The following is a 20,153-nucleotide window of genomic DNA, read 5'->3' on the forward strand; positions in this document are numbered from 1 at the left end:
AAGACATGACATTTAGCACACTAGGAAGGGAAAAGTGCCCACTGGGCCTGACAGTGGACACAAGAGGAGCGACGAATAAATCTGCAGCATGGCACGAAGTGCACGCCAGGTTACCTGTTTAACCACGTCTGGGGGCAGCTCGCTCCGCCACTGCTTGAGCTGCCGCGAGGCGAAGGAGTGCAGGGCATAGCACATAGTGCCGTACTCGATCCACAGGGACAGGTTGGAGCTGTCTATCTCCAGGGCCCTTTTGAAGCAGATGAGCACTGCCTGGGAGTGCTTCCAGATGGGCCCGTCGCTCTTCAGCTCGTTGGAGTTCAGCTTCTCCTGGATGCGGCTGGCCCTGGCCAGTGCCATGCCAGCCCAGGAGTCAAACCTGACCCAATGAACATGATGTCACATGTCAGTGGACAAAAATAAATAGTAGGGCTGTCACGATTATGACATTTTACATGACGAAATAATTGCGATTAACGATTTAATTGTGTTTTTGTCGTTGACAATTACATTTCTGTTTGGCTTGTAAGCTTTGTAAGTTGCACATGGCAGATATGACACATAACCTAAATATATATACAAAAGGAATGACAACTTTATACTGAAAAAGAACATTGATAGTGGAAATAGCCAATCTAAAAGCTCACAACATGTCGCATCGCGACACGTTATGAGCTTGTAGATCTGCTATTTCCACTATTTCTATAAATATTTGAACATTTTTCAACACTTTGAGTTCAGAATCAGTCTGAGAGATACCATACACATAAAACGTAATGTGCCACCACCAAAACAAAAAGAAAATAGGCAGAACACACTTGAACGATACCATTTCTTTGTTGCTCATAGTTAGCTCATTCTAACAGTTTGAACTGGTACAGAGACCATCACTGATAATTCCAACCTGTTGGGACACACGCAGATATCATGCATGTAGAACTTGATGGCTTTGGACTGCTCCTTGTTCTTGAAGTGGTAGTCAGCCAGCAAGTAGTAGATCTCATTAAGGATTGGAGGTGCTGTGGCACCACCCTCAGGAAGACATGGAGTCTTAAAGAGAGTAGAACAAAAACAATGGGATAATTAATGTCTATCTTACTATAAAATAGAATAAAACTCTTTGACTACTGAAATCACACACAGGCATTGACCACTGGCATATGCAGCGGCTGATGAAGCAAATGTAATCATCTTTGTCATGGGCTATTGGATTTGTAGCAGGATCTGATGTAACAAAGATTTATACTCCAGTTGCTGAACCACTCCAATACTACTCCAACTCTCACTGTATTTTCTGTATTGTTAGTCAACATCCACTCATATAGCCTACTGTTTCTGACTCATACAGGAAGTGCTCTGACTTAAGCTTGATTTATACTTCATTGTACGACAGAGGTTACATGTTGAAAAATAGACAATCTACAAGCTCACAACACATAGCAATTTGAGAGTTGTGAGGGAAACTTATATCATATAGAGGGTATGCACGTGACATCATCATTGTACCAGGAAGTTATGTGGAAACACCTACTGAGTGGCAAAAAACTACTTTCTGGCCTTGACAGCCCATACATCCAAAAAGTAAAGTCCTATCTGATTGCTTTAAACAACATTAAACTCACTTTGCCACTCGATTTGCCATCCACTTTATGCATGCACATACCCTCTATAATGACATGCTGGTGCATCAAAATAGGGATAAAATGCTGACCTTTGCAGTCATGCCCTCGATATACGCTGCCACGTCGTCCATGGAGAGGGTAGGAGTGTCGCTGGGGGGCGCCATGCCAGAGAACCTCCTCAGAAGGTTGGCCAGGTCAGCAGACACCGTACTGGTCTTGTAACTGTCAAACTCAGGCAGCGTCTTTGGCTTAAAATACTGCAGCATGTTGAAAGCATTGCTCCACAGGAGCTCCACCTGCATTTCGGATATGAGAGTTAATACTAGATACCACGGGCTGTAATGTTTATGTCACAATCTATTTAATCAGTGTATAAAAACTAACTATTAATGTTTAAATAAATTGACCCTTAAAAATGTACCATAAGTAAGCACAGCAAGGTTAAATTTACACATTGAATGCAGCAGTGTGCAAACCCGGTGTCAATTTCTGTCTGATGCATCTTAAATTAGATAAGTAATCAAATTTAAGCGCCCTGGACGGAGTAAAGCAATTTGCCTATCCGTGTATTGACTTGTTGTGAGACATTCTAAAGCTCATATGACGCAGGTGACCAACCAGTTGATTAAATTTGGCAAATTGCTAACCTTGTGCCAATCTGTTCATCATTCAATAACTGTGTTACACAACTTACGCCAATCATCAAGGTATACAGTATCAACAGCAGTCATCAACTATATCAATGCCAGTAATCAAGGTATATCAACAATCAAATGTGGTGTTGATGCCCACCTAGTGTCCAGATATGTGCACTACACTACAGTCATATGTAACACACTGTAACTCACGTGGTGACACAACTACTGAGCAGTGACTCGAGTAAAGGTATCAATACTGCAATATAGAAATACTCTGTTACAAGTAAAATTGCGGAATTCAAAATGTACTTGAGTAAAAGTATGAAAGTGAAATGTACTTAAAGTACCAAAAGTAAAAGTACAAAATGTTTGAAAATAGCTGGTGTAGTGGAGTCGAAGCAAAAGTATTGGAAATTGGTCAAAGTAAAGTAAAGTACAAATACCTCAACATAGTACTCTAGTACAGTACTTAAGTAAATGTACTTAGTTACTTCACACCACTGCTACCAAGGCATGACTAGAATCACATTTCTGTGTCTGTGTCTGTCTGTGCGTGTGTGTGTGTCTGTGCGTGTGTGTGTGTGTGTGTGTGTGTGCTCGTGTGTGACCTGTGGAGCAGAATGGTCCTCGAGGTAGCGGGGCTTGCTCTTCTTACTGGGGTAGGCATACAGGCAGTAGAAGCATTGCTCCAAGGACATCTCTAGCTCCTCTTTATACGGATGGGAGTCATTGTTACTGGCGGTTGCGGCTGCAAGCTCTTTTTCCAGAACACAGATCTGCATCAAACATATTTCATGTAGTTGTGTGAGTGAAACAAGTTTAGATGCTGAGCCCAAAGGATTTAAAGGCATATATGGTTGAAGGACTTTCAAATACTGCAGTGTCTCCTAATTATTGAATTCATTTTAGTAATTTATTTGCCATAGAAACTAGGAGAGTCAATATGTTTGAAGTCATAGTATAATGTTTGAACTGAAATGTGATATTCCTGGATCACTCTAGTTTGGTACTTTCAAATCACATTCTCAATTATTGTTCAACTTCAAACTCATTTCATTGTTAAAAGCACATTTTAATTGTAGTTCTTTCAGAAATTTGTAATACAAATACAAACGACTCCGGGCTGTTTGATGTGGAACAAGCGTTTCTTTGTGTATATCGCAATAACAATGGCTAAAATAAAAATGACTGTCCTGTAACATAATATATACATATGACCGTAGAAGATGACATGTTATGATAACACTCACATAGAACTTGAGGAGTGTGCCATCCGAGTTGCAGCACCATGAGCGCCGGCCCAGGTACTCGTGAGCTGTATTCAGCAACATCAGAGAGGAAGGCAGCATGGGAGTGTCAGAGGGAGTGTCATCTGAGGAGAATGTTGAAGACAAGGTAAGATTTATTATCCCAAAGAGGGAACTTATTTGGTCAGGTGAAATAAATCGTATTATTTTGTTTTGTAAAGCACTTTGGGTACCTTGAAAAGCGATATATAAGTTTGATGTATTATGTATTATTATTAACCCATTTAGAACGGGTACACATTAGGGCTGCACGGTTAATCGTTTTCAAACCGAAATCACGATGTGAAATCTCGCGATTAGCGAATCGCAAAGGCCGCGGTTTTGGCGATTTTCTGCGAAGTTGACTTCCCAAGCATTATGCAGACGTTTTAATTTTAGAAATTCGTTCATAATTGACTAACCAATGATCAAATCATGCTTCCTAAATACCCACGCATCGCCCACCGCGGATTTGCCAACATTACGGGTTGCTCCAATCTCCTCAGAGCAGGAGAGGAGCCAAGCATGACACTGTCTGTCTAACAGCACGTAACAGTGTATTTCCCCTCCAACGGAGTACGTGGCTACAGGTAGTGAATGTTCTGGTAATCATTATAAATATAACATCCTTAAATCCTTGTGCATAGATTAAATGCTCCCGATTGTTGTAAGCTGAAAGTGAAAGTAATTTCTGTGCACCGGTGGCTGCCCCTCCTCCTCCAGTGAAACTTATGGTGTGTGTCTTAGGGTGCATTTTTTTGCCTTGATAAAACTTAAGCAAGGCAGCGACATACAGTACTTTCTTCCTTGACAATAATGAGAGGCAGACAAAACCATTACTGACATTAAAAATGTTTTATATTGCTAATAAGCAAAGTAAAAGGGAATCTTTTGGAAATATAATTGAACTGAATCAAACCATTTGCCAATTTGCCTAGTTATTGATAATCAATTCATTTTTAAATGTAAACACAATAAATATTCAAGGAAGCTTAAATTATGTTCTTAGGTTAAATAATTTCCTTGACAATGAGAGGCATTATTACTGAGATTTTTCTGAATATAAAAACGTTTTATATTGCTAAAGCAAAATAAAAGGTAATCTTTTGGAAATATAACTGAACTGAATCAAACCATTTACATGATTGCCAATTAGCCTAGTTAATAATAATCAATTTATTTTTTAAATGTATTACACAATAAATATTCAACGGAAGCTTGACCTAAGGTAGTGAAATGATTTTCCTATGGTTAAAATTATTTATTATATCATCCTTTTAACAAAAAAAAACCTATCACTTATCCTACCTTGAAATAAATATATAAATACAGGGGTTAAGGTTCTCCGTCCTGGGGATGGATTTCCGTCCTGAGGAGTCCCTAGGGGGCATTTATGAGATCGAGGCAGATTTGCCAAAAAAGAGAAAACAAAAAATGGGGGTGGGGGGGGTGTAGCCTTGGCCGTGATGTTAATAACATGACCGAAATCGTCAAAATGCAGCATAATACTTGCTAGTCAAGTCAAAATAAATTTCCATCTTAGGATTTTTTTTTTGCTTTAGCCCCTGTAAATATCGCGAATAAAATCGCAATCGCAATATTAGTCAGAAAAATCGCAATTAGGTTTTTTCCCAAAATCGTGCAGCCCTAGTACACATTATTGTGTATCATTATTTTATGCTTTAACTATTGAAAAATAGCAGATATACAAGCTCACAGCGCGGCACTCGCGAGCTTGTAGATCTGCTATTTTTGAAAAATTGTGAAAATTAGAATTTTGACCCGATTCTATAAGTGTCATTTGAATCCTTCTAAGGTTTTTTGAAAAACCTATGTTTCTATGTCATTAATCTGGCCAGCCATCGTCAAAGAAAAGGTCCTTTTCACTTAACTGGAGCTCAGTTAGTCTGTTCTTGAGAGACTACTATGTCCATGGTTCTCAAACCTTTTCATGTGAAGGACCCCCAAACTGATATTTATTTGGCCACAGACCCCCATCTCAAAATATCTAGTTCCAGGGACCACCCAGAAGCAAAATTTGAGTTACAAACGTTTGCTTTAAAAATACATACAGTATATTCAAAGATTTGTACACATTTTCACAATAGCAGATCTACAAGCTCACAGCGCGGCACTTTCAATAGTTAAAGCGTTCAATAATTCTAGGCCTATATTATTATTATTAAAAGATTAAAATGGGCATATATCAGATAATATAAAATCTAAAAGGTAAACGGACAAATTACATATCAATAGGCAAGGCTCCTAACTAGAGAGTGTTGCCATTTGTATGTGTGCCACTGGGTATTAATCTGTCAGTGATAAGTCAGTCAAATGCAGCCTTTGCAACACCAATATTTCAAGAATTGCTATTAGCTATTGCTATTAAATAATGACATATAAACTTATGTTACCACTAGATGGTAGTGTTTAGCAGTAAACAAACAGTGGGACATTCCTATCCAATTCTAGTTTCCGTTGACCAACCACCATACCTTCTTCATCCCCTACAGAGATGTGCTGTCGAAGCATACAGTCAAAAGCAGCCTCCTCGTGTTTGATGACACGATGCAGGATGATCCATGGCAGAACAGAGGAGAAACAGGGCTCCTTAGGATCATCAGGGATTGCCATGCTGAGGTCAATTAGCTGGAGACAACACAACACATTTAGAGAACCAGAGCAGCAATCACAGCATTCTCCAGTCATTTGAGACGCTTCCTTCATTTCACAGTTTTATGTAAGCACAGGCTAAATCACACAGTCTTAAAATAACATTGCTCACACATCACTAAAAACCCCCGACCTAAGTGCGGGAACCATGGGTCATTTTATATACTTTTCCATCGTTCATGTATGCATGTTATTGTATATCAGGGGTCTTCAACGTTTTCAGGCCAAGGACCCCTTAGAAGAGAGACAGATGAAACAGGGGCCCCCACAACCTTCTCTTAGATTCCATATAGTTTCATCGTTTGACAAGTCAATTTGTGTTTTCAGATATTTAACCACTAGGTCCGTCAATACTTAATAAACTTGACCCATCACTCCCCTCTTTTCCCCTCTACACCAAAGCTCTTTGCCAAAAATAGCCAATCTACAAGCTCACAATGCCTCGCAGCGCGAGGCGTTGTGAGCTTGTAGATCTGCTATTTTTGGCTTAAGTTCTCTGAATATGGACACTAGGGTTCAAGTGGTTAATATAAAAAAGGAGAAAAAAACTTTCTATCACTCAAAGATTTGGAGGACCCCCTGTAGTAACTCTGAGGACCCCCTAGGGGTCCCAGACCCCCTGTTGAAGACCCCTGTTGTATATTATTGTCTTGTGTGAGGATATTCAAGTCCTGGCTGTAATTTGGGATGGCCATATTGGCGTATATTATGTACACAAACTACAAAAGTTAAATAACTAAAAAAAGGAACAGCCCCTGAGTTTTATCACTTCTCACTTGGATGAGGTTGTTGGCCAGTCGGGGCAAGCTGGAGAAGCGAGGCACGTTGCTGAGAAGCTGCGGCACCTCGGCGAAGCAGACCTCAATGCCAGTCAGCAGCTGTGTGACGGTGTTGACCCACTCCTCTTTGGCACACGGGGAGCTGGTCTGAGCAGAGTTGAGCTGCTGCAGGGTTTCGTTCAGGGCCACCTCTGTGCACTCCATACACTGCTGATAATCCTTCTGCTTCAACAGGGAGTTCTAAGGCCACACGGATGTGGACGAACAACAACAAACCGTGTCAACTGACCGTGCAGTTTAATTTCAAAGTTATGGACAACAGAATATTCTGACAATTAACCCTGATTAGTAGTTTCTCTCTCAATAGCTCGTATCAACAGATGGACAATTTTCAATTACAGCAGACACACAAGTTGCTTGTGCGCTCTGATGCAAGGTATTAATGCACAAGAGGCTTTAGTAAGACATTTTGAATTTTTATGGCATACAGCACATGAATATCAAAAGTCCATATTTCTAAATATTACAATATTACACGAGACCACTCAAAACAAGGATTTATAATAGAGAAATGTCAACCTTCTTTAGTCAAAGTTGCTTTAAGTCCAGTGGGAAGTTTCAAAATTCTATTTTTTTAGATTGATCTGTATGTATGTATGTATGTATGACACCATGCCAATCTCTTCTGCTTATTAATGGTGGTATGGTGTGTTTAAAATAAGGTACTCGCTATTCAGTACATGATTAATTATGCAGACCTATTATAATGTGTTGACAAAGCTACATGCTGATGCAATCTCATTGTAACTGTCAAGCTTGCAGAATATCTTACCTGCAACAGCATTAACTGAGCAGGCCTTTCAGGTGCTGCGGTGACAAATTCAAGAGGTTTGCTTCTGCCGCCATAATTGAGGGTGGGCTGCAGCAGACGCACAACAGATTCATAATCCCCAGACTCAAAGAGGCGCTGAATTTCCTCCAGAGACTGACACCGCTCAAGGGACTTCAGTCTCTTGTCAATCTGTCAATCATGGGAGAGAAGAGATTTTCATGGAACCAGAAAAAAAAAAAAAAAGAAGAAAAAAGTTGGCGTGGCTTCACTTGTGTTCTGCATTTGGTTTACCACAAGTACACTCGACAATATCTCACATTCACATTGAGATCAACTGCTACTGAGTACACACTGATCGATTATTATTTGCCCAAATATAAAGTGACAACAAGTACACTCGACAATATCTCACATTCACATTGAGATCAACTGCTACTGAGTACACACTGATCGATTATTATTTGCCCAAATATAAAGTGTAGGAACTAACTGTAAATATCTACACCAAATAACGACTTTAGTTTTTTAGTTTTTCTTTTTTTTTGCCATTAAGGACACCAACCTCCTCCACTGAAATTGCTGCATCCTTTCGTAGATTGGGAAGATTGATGGTGTAATATTTCCCATCAGAGGTCTTTGGTTTGCTCTGCAGCAGGCCTATGCACACGTCATAGCTCTCCAGGGCCAACTCCATATCCCCCTGAAAAAGATAAGAATGCACACAGAAAGTATTGAATTACTGGTTTATGTCAAGCACAGCGAATCCCTCATAGCTAAGCAGATTAATGTGTGATTTCAAAAGAATCGTTCACTTTGTGATGCAAGCATGAAACTTGGTACATATACACTTCGAATCCCACTCTTTTAAAAAATAGCGGTAGCCAAGCGAAATTTCAAGATGGCGGCCCCCGAAATCCAAGATGTCCGTCCAAAAGTTTAGTTTTTCCTTTATAACTCAAATTGCATTGATTTTAATACCCATAAATGTATTGACGTTGAATATAAAGATGGGCATTGTGGATGTTTTGGTACCAAGTACATGTCTGTATCTATTACGGATCTTGAGATACAGCATATAGTCGGAGTAGATTAATAGCTAATTTCATAAGAATCGTTCACTTTGTGATGCAAGCATGACATTTGCCACAAATGCTCTCTAAGGGACCCTCTTATGGAAAAGGGCGCTGGCCACTCAAAATTCCAAGATGGCGACCGTTTTCTTCAAGATGGCCGCCACCTTAGCGGAGCAGATAGTCAAATGATCTATCAGGACGTCATACAAGCATGAAAAGTGCCATGAACCGTATCCATACCTCACTCAGACACATGAAATGTGAAGATGTTCCCATTAAGATGTGTGTTTTGCCAAATAGTTTTAATCGCATTTGCAACTGCACAGTGCTGTGCAGACAAAACCCAATTTGAAACATTTGCACCTTCCGCTGCACCCTGATTTGCAGCCACATTTGGTGAGTTCTTGGCAACTCTCTGCAAGTGGTGAATTGGCTGTCCAGAAGATCTGCCATTCTTCACCAAACCAGTCCCAGTCAGCTGAACTCGCTGATTCTGGCTGACGCTGGGTGGACTGACCCCATATGCAGCCTGCCTGATACGCAGCACGTTTAGTGTGTTGAAGCAGAGCTGCTCTTGTTGGAGGTTCGGGCAAACATGTCCAGTCTAGCTTCATCCACACTAACAGCTGTGCTTGATCGATCATACATAAGGACCACAAACCGCTCCAGTGTCTTCAGGTCAACTTCATTAAGTTCAATGGGATATTGGCTGAGTTTGGTGAAGATGGGAGAAACCTCTGAGCAAATATCCCATGTTTGCCAGGCAGACTTTTTGCCTTTATTGCGAAAGGCGGATACCGTATCGCAACCAGTAAAGGCATGAAAGAACAGTATGCCTTTTGTCTTTTCTGGTCCAATACAGCGGTACAGTTCATGTACACCAATCCACCTTAGACTCTGACCATGACCAAATGCAACCCACAGCTGCTGGAGACCAAGGACCTGAAGTGAGGGAAAGATGCTTAATCCTATGACGAGAACGTCAGTATCATTGGCCTTGATCAGGATGGCTTTGCTACCCTCCTCTGTGGCATGCCTGGCATGTACAAAGATCTGTGTATCAGCTACTTCATGGAAACATTTGTTTAGACTAACCAGACTGGTTCCAGAGGTGCTCAAGACATCTGGTCCCTTGGTTACAACAACCATGTTTGGCACAGTCATTTGTGCAATCTTGTCAGCCAGAAAGTGGAAGAGGTCTGTCTTGTTATCATTATGTCTGAGAAAATTGTGCCAATTTGAAGGAACTTTATTTTTGTTTGTCACTTGGCGTCGACCTCCCTGGCCTCGTTTGGATCTTGTTTCCATTTTGAGGCTTGATGGACTGTACACATCAAAGACAATGTGTGTAATCTTATATTTCATGGCATAAGCATGTATTGTAGGTAGAACACCAAGCTCTGCGTCAGCCAGAATCACAGAGTCCAGCTGACTGGGGATGGAAGAGGTTTGGTGAAGAATGGCAAATCTTCTGGACAGCCAATTCACCACTTGCAGAGAGTTGCCAAGAACTCAACAAATGTGGCTGCAAATCAGGGTGGAGCGGAAGGTGCAAATGCTTCAAATTGGGTTTTGTCTGCACAGCACTGTGCAGTTGCAAATGCGATTAAAACTATTTGGCAAAACACACATCTTGGGAACATCTTGGGAACATCGTCACATTTCATGTGTCTGAGTGAGGTATGGATACGGTTCATGGCACAATTCATGCTGACGTCCTGATAGATCATATCACTATCTGCTCCGCTAAGGTGGCGGCCATCTTGAAGAAAACGGTCGCCATCTTGGAATTTTGAGTGGCCAGCGCCTTTTTCCATAAGAGGGTCCCTTAGAGAGCATTTGTGGCAAATGTCATGCTTGCATCACAAAGTGAACGAATCTTATGAAATTAGCTATTAATCTACTCCGACTATATGCTGTATCTCAAGATCCGTAATAGATACAGACATGTGCTTGGTACCAAAACATCCGCAATGCCCATCTTTATATTCAACTTCAATACATTTATGGGTCTTAAAATCAATGCAATTTGAGTTATAAAGGAAAAACAACATTTTTGGACGGACATCTTGGATTTCAGGGTCCGCCATCTTGGAATTTTGCTTGGCTACCGCTATTTTTTAAAAGAGTGGGATTCGAAGTGTATATGTACCAACTTTCATGCTTGCATCACAAAGTGAACGATTCCCTCATTATCCTGCTTAGCTATCATAACCACGATTGAGGCAAAGGCAGCATAGAGGTCTTACCTGAAGAGCCAAGAACCTTGCCTTGAGCCAGTAGACACGCACCATAATGTCTAGCCAGCCATCCTCAAAAATGTCCCTCTGGGTAGAACCTAAGGCCAGCAGCAGCAGATCCCCCTCAAAGTGCTGTCCAGGGAACTCTGTGTCAGCTGCATCGCTGCCCTGACCGGTGCCGCTCCTTCTTGGTGACACTAGAAAAGTAGAATAAAAAAGAAAATGACGTTTCAAACCATTATTCAGGATAGACGATGACAATAATCAAAGTAAGTCAATTGGTACATACCCGTCTTCCCTTTGCTGTGCGACCATTGCTCCAATTGTAGCTCCATGCATGCTAAGCTCATCTCCAACATTTCCTGCAAAAGAAATATCTAGTTATTAATTGTGCAAGTACAACAGTTTGTGTGACAAATACAGGGTTCCCACACATTTTTACCAATTAATTTCCAAAACTTTTCCAGAATATTTAACCCAATTTCCAGGACTATATAACAATAATTCAGCTCAATAACATGTCGCTTACTCCTATGCGTAATGCCCAAAGACAGGTAGTGTATGCCAGTGGTTCTCAACCTTTTCAGGCAGTGACCCCCGAAATAATCATATTTTTTAAAGAGTTGAGGAATTTTGTATAACACTGTTCTATTGTGAAAATAGCAGACCTACATGCTCACATTGCGAGGCGTTGAGAGCATGTAGTTCGGCTATTTTCACAATTTCTGCCTAAAATATTTGACAATTTGGCCCATGTTTAATTTGTAATTTCAGAGGTATTAACAAAATCAACAACCAAAGACAATGCATAGCTATTTTTTCCAGGACCTTGGATAAATTCCAAAACTTTTCCAGTACTGGAAAAATATTTTTCTAATTTCAAAATATTTCCAGGAATTTCATGACCGTGGGAACCATGCAAATATATCTTTGAACATTAACATTAACAATGCCTCTTGTTTCGTTTACCCCTATGTGTTGGCTGCTGCAGTCTCTGAGCAGAGGATTGGGAAGTCCACTACTATGCTTCCTCCATGTCTGATGGACCTCCAGTACCACAGCGGTCAGCCCCCGGGACCACTCCTCCATGAACTTCTGACCAACGGCCTTCAGGTAGCGCATCATGAGGTCCAGGATGCCACCATTAGTCATATTATTCAGCAGGAAGTTGTGGACATCCTGTTTTTCTACAGAGAGGTGGATTGCATAGTTTGTTAGCTGTTTGTTAAAAGGCGACATGTGAGAAGAATGTTGTCCCTGTCAGGCAATTAATTCCTTACTCCGTCATGAAAAAGTATCTAAAATTGCTGATCTACAAACACACAAGTTTGCTGATCTGCTATTTTATCTATTTTTCAGTATAGATATTTAATATTCGTTTTATCAGACACGCCCCCTTCCTATAAAAAAAACAATGCAACTTCAAACTCCATTTTAACCATGATGATAGATTCATTTGATTTGAAAACACTTTTTTTTCTGGTGACTTATACTACCCTCCTAATACGTGAGCTGGCCGTGTTTTTTTGATAACTTTTTTCATTACAATGGGTTTGTACAGTATAGGAAGGTAGGTGTCTGATAGAATGAATATTAAATATCTAAATACTGAATCAAGCAACTTAAAATCTGTCCAGGGTGGTCACAAAAGCCTGATTAGACGATAAAATGACCAAGAGTTTGACCAAGTGAAATATCCCTTGAAGTCTGTCATGTGTGTTTTATAAATATTTAACCATTTAAAAGTATTAACATAAAAAAATAACTAGATCTATATTATAGATCTATAACTGGAACACAGGTTCTTTATTCCATTTCCTGCAGAGTAATGGTTTTGGTTATGGGTCAGGCTAGGCTCATTATTATTGAGCTCAGGGAGGGCTTGGCCTTCCAACTCACTCGGGTCCATTCAGGTTTTAATTTCAGGCCCATTGAGAACTCTATACTTATACTACATACCGGTTTCCATGTATTGAACTTCCATGGGCAAACAACCTCCATGGAGATGCTGCGCATCATCCTTGACATCACACTGGGCCTCCAGATTACTGAGGCTCTCGTCATCGTCTTCAGGATCAAACTTCCTTAGCCTAAAAAAAAACAAACACACATAACAGTTAGGTTGTTAGATCAATGTCTGCATGCTAGGTGCGTTTCTCTCTGCATGCTTGGTGCCATTTACCTGGAAGGCAGATATTTGAAAAGCAGCTCTTGAAAATCAATCTTCTCTTCCTTCTTGCACTTTGTATTTCGGACACGGGCCGACCGCCGTTTGGCCGTCTCCCCGCTGTCTTCCACCACGCGTTTCCTCTTGGGGGCTTTCTTTCCCTTCTCAGTCAGGGAGGTATCCATAGCTGCAGAGGCGCAGTATGAATTTGAAATCTGATAATCAATACCTCATACATACTGCATAATAATTATATTACACAATTCAAAGCAATAGCATTTCAACCATGTATTTGCACTGACCAACAGGAGGTGGATCTGTGGTGACCTCCACAGTGGTCTGACTGGGGATGGCCTGAGCCAACGTGGTGGGTTGTGGCAGAGCCGGGGTTTCAGGTATGGCTATTGGGGGCAGGGACGAGCTGGGGCTGCTGCTAGGAACGGTGGTCTGGACTGTGCTGGCCGGGCTACTGGGCTGGGGCAAGTTCTGGAGGCAGTTTGGATCACGGTATTCTGACAGGTCAATCCTGCGACCCAAACTTGGTTGTGGGGGCTCACATGTAGTCTGGTGTCTGTACATTGCAAGAAAGCACTCTCCTACATGCTTCCACCTGGAGATTGAGTCAACAAATCCAAACAAGGAATTCAAAAGGACTGTTATTAAAAGTCTAAATCTGACATAAAGAAACACTTCCCAAAGCATTCGGTGTGTTTCGAGGGATTTCTCTCTCTGTGCTGGAAAATCACTGCTAGCCTACGTAAAATATGCTCTGGCGGGGATTTTCCAGCAAAGCGAGAACACACTAGGAAGTAAATCAGATTTCCACAACATCCTCACAATAGAATGATAATAAATATTCATGGTACACTTTCGTGAAGTTGCTCTTTAATAGGAAATGGGAATATAATTGACCTATATTATGCATATTCTGTTAATAACCATTCTGCAATCCATTGTAAGTGGAAGAATAATTAGTAATAACAAACATTTAAGTAAAAAAAGAAACAGCAGGCCATCACTCACGAGAAACTTCGTATGGGCTGAATAAGGATCAGATCGGGTTTAGGTTCACGATAAGAGAGAGCCTGTCTGCGCTTCCTTAAGTCCGATGCTTCCTGTACAATGGACTTGCTCAACTCTTCGTCCACATCCACATAGTGAACAGACATGTCACTGAAAACAAAACCACAGAGGCTCATGACTAAAGCAGCAGAGAGTAGGGCTGTCACTATATGACATTTTACATGAAGATTAATTGTCACTCAAATAATTGACGATTAACGATTTAATTGTGTTTTTGTCGTTGATAATTACATTTCTGTTTGGCCTTTAGGCTTTGAAGTTGTACATGGTAGATATGACACATAACCTAAATATAGAAAGAAATTACTGACATATTTGACAACTTACTACTTAAAAAATAACTTTGATAGTGGAAATAGCCGATCTACAAGCTCACAACGCGTCGCAGTTGTGAGCTTGTAGATCTGCTATTTCCACTATTTCGGACATTTTTCAACATTCACGATTATGACGATTATGACAAAATAATTGCGATAATGTCAAATAATCACGATTAGACGATTATGTAATAATTGTGACAGCCCTAGCAGAGAGATTCAGTTGTGTTAATGTACACCACTAGAGTCATGATGCATTGCTAAACGATGGAATTATATTCTGATGAAGATGTAACTCCATTCTACAATGTATTAGCTTTAACTAGAAGTGAGCAGATAGCACTATGTTATCCTGCTGCTAGTTTAAGAAGATTTGGGCCTCACCACTTCATGAACATCTGCATGGTGTCTCTCTTCAGACAGGGCTGCTCTTCAAAGATTCTCTCCTTCAACACCAGGCCTTTAGTGTAATAGTGGTCTTTCTCCAAGGCTTTGGCGATGAAATACAAACAGCCTAGAAACAGAATACATAAATTATAGCATTCTCCTCCCTATGGAGGAGAATGCTATATTATAACACACATACACACAGAGGTCGCGCTAGGATTTTTAACAGCCGGTCACCGTGACCGGCATGATAAAAATTTACCGGACATCTGAAGAAAATACCGGACATAATCATTTTAATGCATAAATACAAGCAGGTGTACAAACAGCCAATAGCAACAGTTAAAGTAGTCTATTAGGCCTACTCACTGCATAGTTGGGACTGAAAACGAATTGAATGAAAAAGTAGGCTAAAAAGAAAGAAAGAAAAAAAAAACGCTTCAATCTCGCATAAGGGAATTAATTATTGGACTAATCGCGCAGGCTGTCTGCATGTGGCACACTGCTTTCACAACAAGGTATTTCTGTCATCATCTTTCATGCCAACAGTAGGCCTACAATACCATGTCTTGACTTAAGAATATTGAAAAATAGCATTTGCTTCATAAGGAAAGGTTGATAGATTCATCTGATCTGACCAGCAATGAATCCAATACTCACTGTCGAGTGGTGACACAGACAGACAGTGTGTCCGTGCGCATGTTATGCAACTTTAGGAGAGTTGAAAAGGCTCTTCCTACTGTCTCCACTCCATCTCCTCATAAAGAACTTCAAACAAGTGTATACTGTTTGTTCATATGGGTTGATTGCTGACCGTGCGTGCATTCCTTAATTCCCATGGCTTTACATGCAGTGCGTGTAAGAAACTGACACTGAAATGAGCGAGCGAGTGAGCGAGAGGGAGAGAGAGGGAGAGAGAGAGAGAGAGAGAGAGAGGGAGAGCGGACGAGCGAGCGAGCGAGCGAGAGAGAGAGAGAGAGAGAGAGAGAGAGAGAGAGGGAGGGCGGGCGAGCGAGAGGGAGAGAGAGAGAGAGAGATAGAGGCAGCCTGCGCATGAGGAGCAGACGGCGATAATGATAAATGACCATTGGTTTTTCAATCGGTCAGAATGTCCGGGAGGAATTTTATTTTCCGGTCTTGGCCATAAAAAACGGTCAAAACCGGCAATTACCGGTCTAACGCGATCTTCTGTATGGAGAATAATCAATAACCTGTTAATAATAAATGTAATGTAATAAATTATGATTTGGCAATAAGATAACAATGCCATTATGTCAATATAGACAGTCAGTTAATGAGGGAGGTAATATATAAACATGTATGACTTACAGCTGTAGTCACTAAGCGTGTACAGAATAGTGATGAGGTTGTCCAGGCAGGGCCAGTGGTCTGGGTTACAATGCAGACCCTCCTCGAAAGCATGTCGGGCCAGAGGGATACGCACCAATTTCACTGCCACCTGACCAATCTTATACCACATGTTCACATCAGTGGAATCCAACATGACAGCCTGGAGAAAAAGAAAAGAAAAGAAAAGGGAAGATTTTGTTTCGTTCATTGTAATACATATCTTCCATTATCTCAAATGCAGAAAGAAAAGGTAGAGTTTTGTGTAGTAGTTTTGGCATGTTTTTCATTTGCAATATAGTAAAAAGACCATTTGCATTAAAGGGCGGGGCATTCATTCACTATTTACATCGTTCCCAAGTTGGCCAGGTTGCCGACTAGACGCTCGGCCGCCCTAGTATTATAAATAGTAAGACGGAATGGTTTGGCTTTGATCCCAGTGGATTCCTTGCAACTCGCGTCAGTGCAACCACACTTGCAATTTCCCAGAATTGCACCTTTCTAGTTTTAATTAATTTACCTCCAAGTAAAACTCCATAGCCGTCTCCAGGTCATCTCGCAATGCAGCCAAGCTAGCTAAGTTCTTGAAAGTAGAGTATTTCAACATCAGCCCGGGATGCTTGAGACCCACTCTCTGATCATCTGAGGGCTTAGCCTAAAAATGGAGATCAGGATAAGGATTTATCAAATGTGGCACCAGAACAAAGAAAGATGCATTGTCATCTGCATGGTTTAATTCTAACTTGTTGTACATCATTTTTTGAGCGGTGCAAACCGCTCCTATAAGTGGCTGTGCGTGTGTCCGTAGCCTTTTTCCTCCGCGTTTTGCCATAGTAAAATGTGTGTGCGTAGCATCATGTTTGTTTAGTGATGTCATATGTCGTGTGTCTGTAGCCTTTTTCCTCAGCGTTTTGCCATAGCAAAATGTGTGTGTGTCTGTGGCTGTGCGTGTGTCCGTAGCCTTTTTCCTCAGCGTTTTGCCATAGCAAAATGTGTGTGCGTAGCATCATGTTTGTCTAGTGATGTCATATGTCGTATGTCTGTAGCCTTTTTCCTCAGTGTTTTGCCATAGCATAGTACATCCAAGACTCAAATCCTAGTCTGATGACGTTATGCAAGCACGACCACCGCTCACTTCACATTGGGTGTGATTTTCTTTTAATATAAACTTTGTTTTTTTTAATGCATTATCTTTTAAATGTTTAATTATTTGTAATTTGTGTGTTCAAACAAGTATGGTTTATGTGACCAATCACCACTCCACATCCCTAACATCCTGGTCCATTAGTATTAGTAACCAATAAAGATGAATGGTAAAGGATTTGAGTTATACTGTATATAGTGTATATGTTGTGACATAATACCTCTTTAAGCAGTGGGGTATGGAGTAGTTCATGATAGGCCTTGGCAGACTCCTCAAACTTGTCATGTTTTTGAAGATCTAAAGCTTTGTGATACAGAGCAAAAGCCCCCGCTTCCTGTAAAAGAGAAATGCAACAACATATAAAAAGATCTAGAGAACAAAATGTCTGCATAAAACGGAAAGCCAATTATAACTCTATTCAACTGTATGGTTTGTAATTTTGTACCTGAGCTTCCTTTGTTTGACCCTTTCTACTTCTCAAGGGGTCTTGAGACTCATCAGCAGCTGCTGAAGCAGCATTCAATGCTGCTATCCGGATCTGGATGGAAATGATAATGGGAGATAAAAGGGGTGAAAAAAATATTGGACAACAAGCAATATATGTAGCCCTGTGATTGTAGAGTGCTTGAGTAATCATTATTGACAGTAACCAGTTCACACTGAAAGCCAGCACAACAGTTAAGTTGTTTTTCTGATGCCCTTACCATTTTAGAATGAGACACAGAGTAGATCACTGAAGACTTAATTGCTTTTTACAGGACCTGCAAATGTATATAAAAAAAACATCAGTCAGAGCAGTCAGAAATCAGTAAGACTCCCTAATCGGGAGATAAGCGACCGTAGGTGGCTTATCTCCACAAATAGGGCAAAAATTTGTATTTCCCAAATCTTCCTGATCCATGTTGATGACATGAGTGTAGACATGCTGTGTAGTGATATTCGTGATTTTAGGGCAAAAACTGTAGGAGCAGTGCCCAAAAATGTGTTTTAAAAATCGGCCTGAAGGTGGCGCTAGAATAGGGCCATGTGAGAAATGAGGGGTGGGGTCTCCGCGTTGCCTTGGCGGACGAATAGGTACCGGCCCCGGCTCTCCCGGACGCTCCTAGCCCGAGTTACGGCATTTTATGTGCGCTGCAGTGGCAGGGGGTCCTCCACTGGGGGCGCCACCACTTTTGCATCCGTTCTGGAGCACCAGGAGTCGGTGGTCCCCGGGAATTCCCCGTGAGCAGCCCCGTTGGGGTGGTCATTTGGTCATTTTTGCACATTTGGTCATTTTTTACATCTGGGGGTCCCCCAGGGACCTGGGGGTCCCTGGGGCTCCGGGGGTCCTTGGAGGTTGTAGTTTGGCAGGCAAGGAGTGTGTGTGTGTGTGTGTGTGTGTGTGTGTAAAATCTGGCATGGATCGGGTCAACGGGTGCGGAGATATAAGCAGGGAAAAAGTGTGACGTGTGAGCACATTTGGTCATTTTTTACATCTGGGGGTCCCCCAGGGACCTGGGGGTCCCTGGGGCTCCGGGGGTCCTTGGAGGTTGTAGTTTGGCAGTCAAGGAGTGTGTGTGCAAAATTTGGCATGGATGGGGGCAACGGTTGTGGAGATATGAGCAGGGCAAAAGTGTGACGGACTCACTGACTGACTGACTGACGCACAGACAGCCCGTGGAGGTTTTGGTAGTAAATGCGACCTACGGTCGCAACAAGATTCATAATGTCGTATGTTGAATAAAATGTAAAGAATACAGTCTGAATATGCATGCAAATATACACAGTAAATCCTCTGCTATGTATTTGCAACTCCGAGGGTGTACCATTCATTGAGTTATATTAAAGAGGTTACTGCATAATCCATGATGAGTCAGTTGCTCAAATTAAAAACATGTACATGCATATAGCCTACTATTGCAACAAAATCGGCATGTGTTCATGCCCGCTTGGCGCTTATCCTGAATAATGATAAAAATGTATTTATAGGCTATTTGAGTTTTTTATTGAGTCCATTAAATCTTGATCTAACTCTGCCCTTTCTTTTCACGTTTGAGCTTATGGAAGAGATACATAACAAATGAACAAAACTAATGTCTGAATTTGCATAAAATATCTCGTCTTTGCTTGAGTAGTGAGCAAGTGATCTCTCTCTGCTGAAGAATAGCGTTAGCATGTTGCTAACATACCCTGCAAATTTGAAATGACTTACCATTTGTGCCCCTTTTCAATGGCATGGTGATACGGTTAGGATCATAAACATTGGAGATGCTGAATAATAGATAGGATACGGGGCTATAAAGTCCATGCATAACTTGAAAATATCCTCCTTTGTTGTTGTTTTTTTGTGTGTGAATATCTTCGGTAATTTTAACGTCACAGCATCATTGCCGGGCACGCTTTCAGTAACGTCATGTCTCATTGGTCAATAGCCACGACGTGAGCTGGGGCGTATTCGTTTGGCCAATCATAAACTTTGATGTTCGGCGAACTTCTTTAACTGCATGTTCAGATGTGTGTATTGTCTTTAGTGTTTTAGCAGTATTGTTGGCTGGACCATAGCTGACCACAGCAGCCCTACACCTGCAG

The 20,153-nt window shown here is 41.2% G+C and overlaps 1 protein-coding gene across 1 annotated transcript in view; it reads right to left on the reverse strand.

The window, feature by feature from the left end:
* cabin1 (calcineurin binding protein 1) overlaps window positions 1-19,885 on the reverse strand; it is an 83,991-nt gene extending 64,106 nt beyond the window's left edge. The window contains 23 exon segments of the mRNA XM_080738004.1: window positions 115-376; window positions 902-1,047; window positions 1,709-1,915; window positions 2,866-3,033; window positions 3,508-3,629; window positions 6,039-6,192; window positions 6,993-7,235; window positions 7,828-8,016; window positions 8,390-8,527; window positions 11,150-11,394; window positions 11,397-11,502; window positions 12,110-12,327; window positions 13,100-13,230; window positions 13,323-13,494; window positions 13,610-13,917; window positions 14,331-14,480; window positions 15,092-15,221; window positions 16,424-16,604; window positions 16,962-17,096; window positions 17,806-17,919; window positions 18,031-18,123; window positions 18,290-18,346; window positions 19,777-19,885. Coding sequence (XP_080594130.1) covers window positions 115-376; window positions 902-1,047; window positions 1,709-1,915; window positions 2,866-3,033; window positions 3,508-3,629; window positions 6,039-6,192; window positions 6,993-7,235; window positions 7,828-8,016; window positions 8,390-8,527; window positions 11,150-11,394; window positions 11,397-11,502; window positions 12,110-12,327; window positions 13,100-13,230; window positions 13,323-13,494; window positions 13,610-13,917; window positions 14,331-14,480; window positions 15,092-15,221; window positions 16,424-16,604; window positions 16,962-17,096; window positions 17,806-17,919; window positions 18,031-18,123; window positions 18,290-18,292 — 3,615 coding nt within the window. The 5' untranslated portion in view covers window positions 18,293-18,346; window positions 19,777-19,885.
* Window positions 19,886-20,153: the final 268 nt, after the last annotated feature.

This window comes from Nannobrachium achirus, assembly GCF_963921795.1.
Source record: "Nannobrachium achirus genome assembly, chromosome: 12".
Taxonomy (NCBI): Eukaryota; Metazoa; Chordata; class Actinopteri; order Myctophiformes; family Myctophidae; genus Nannobrachium; species Nannobrachium achirus.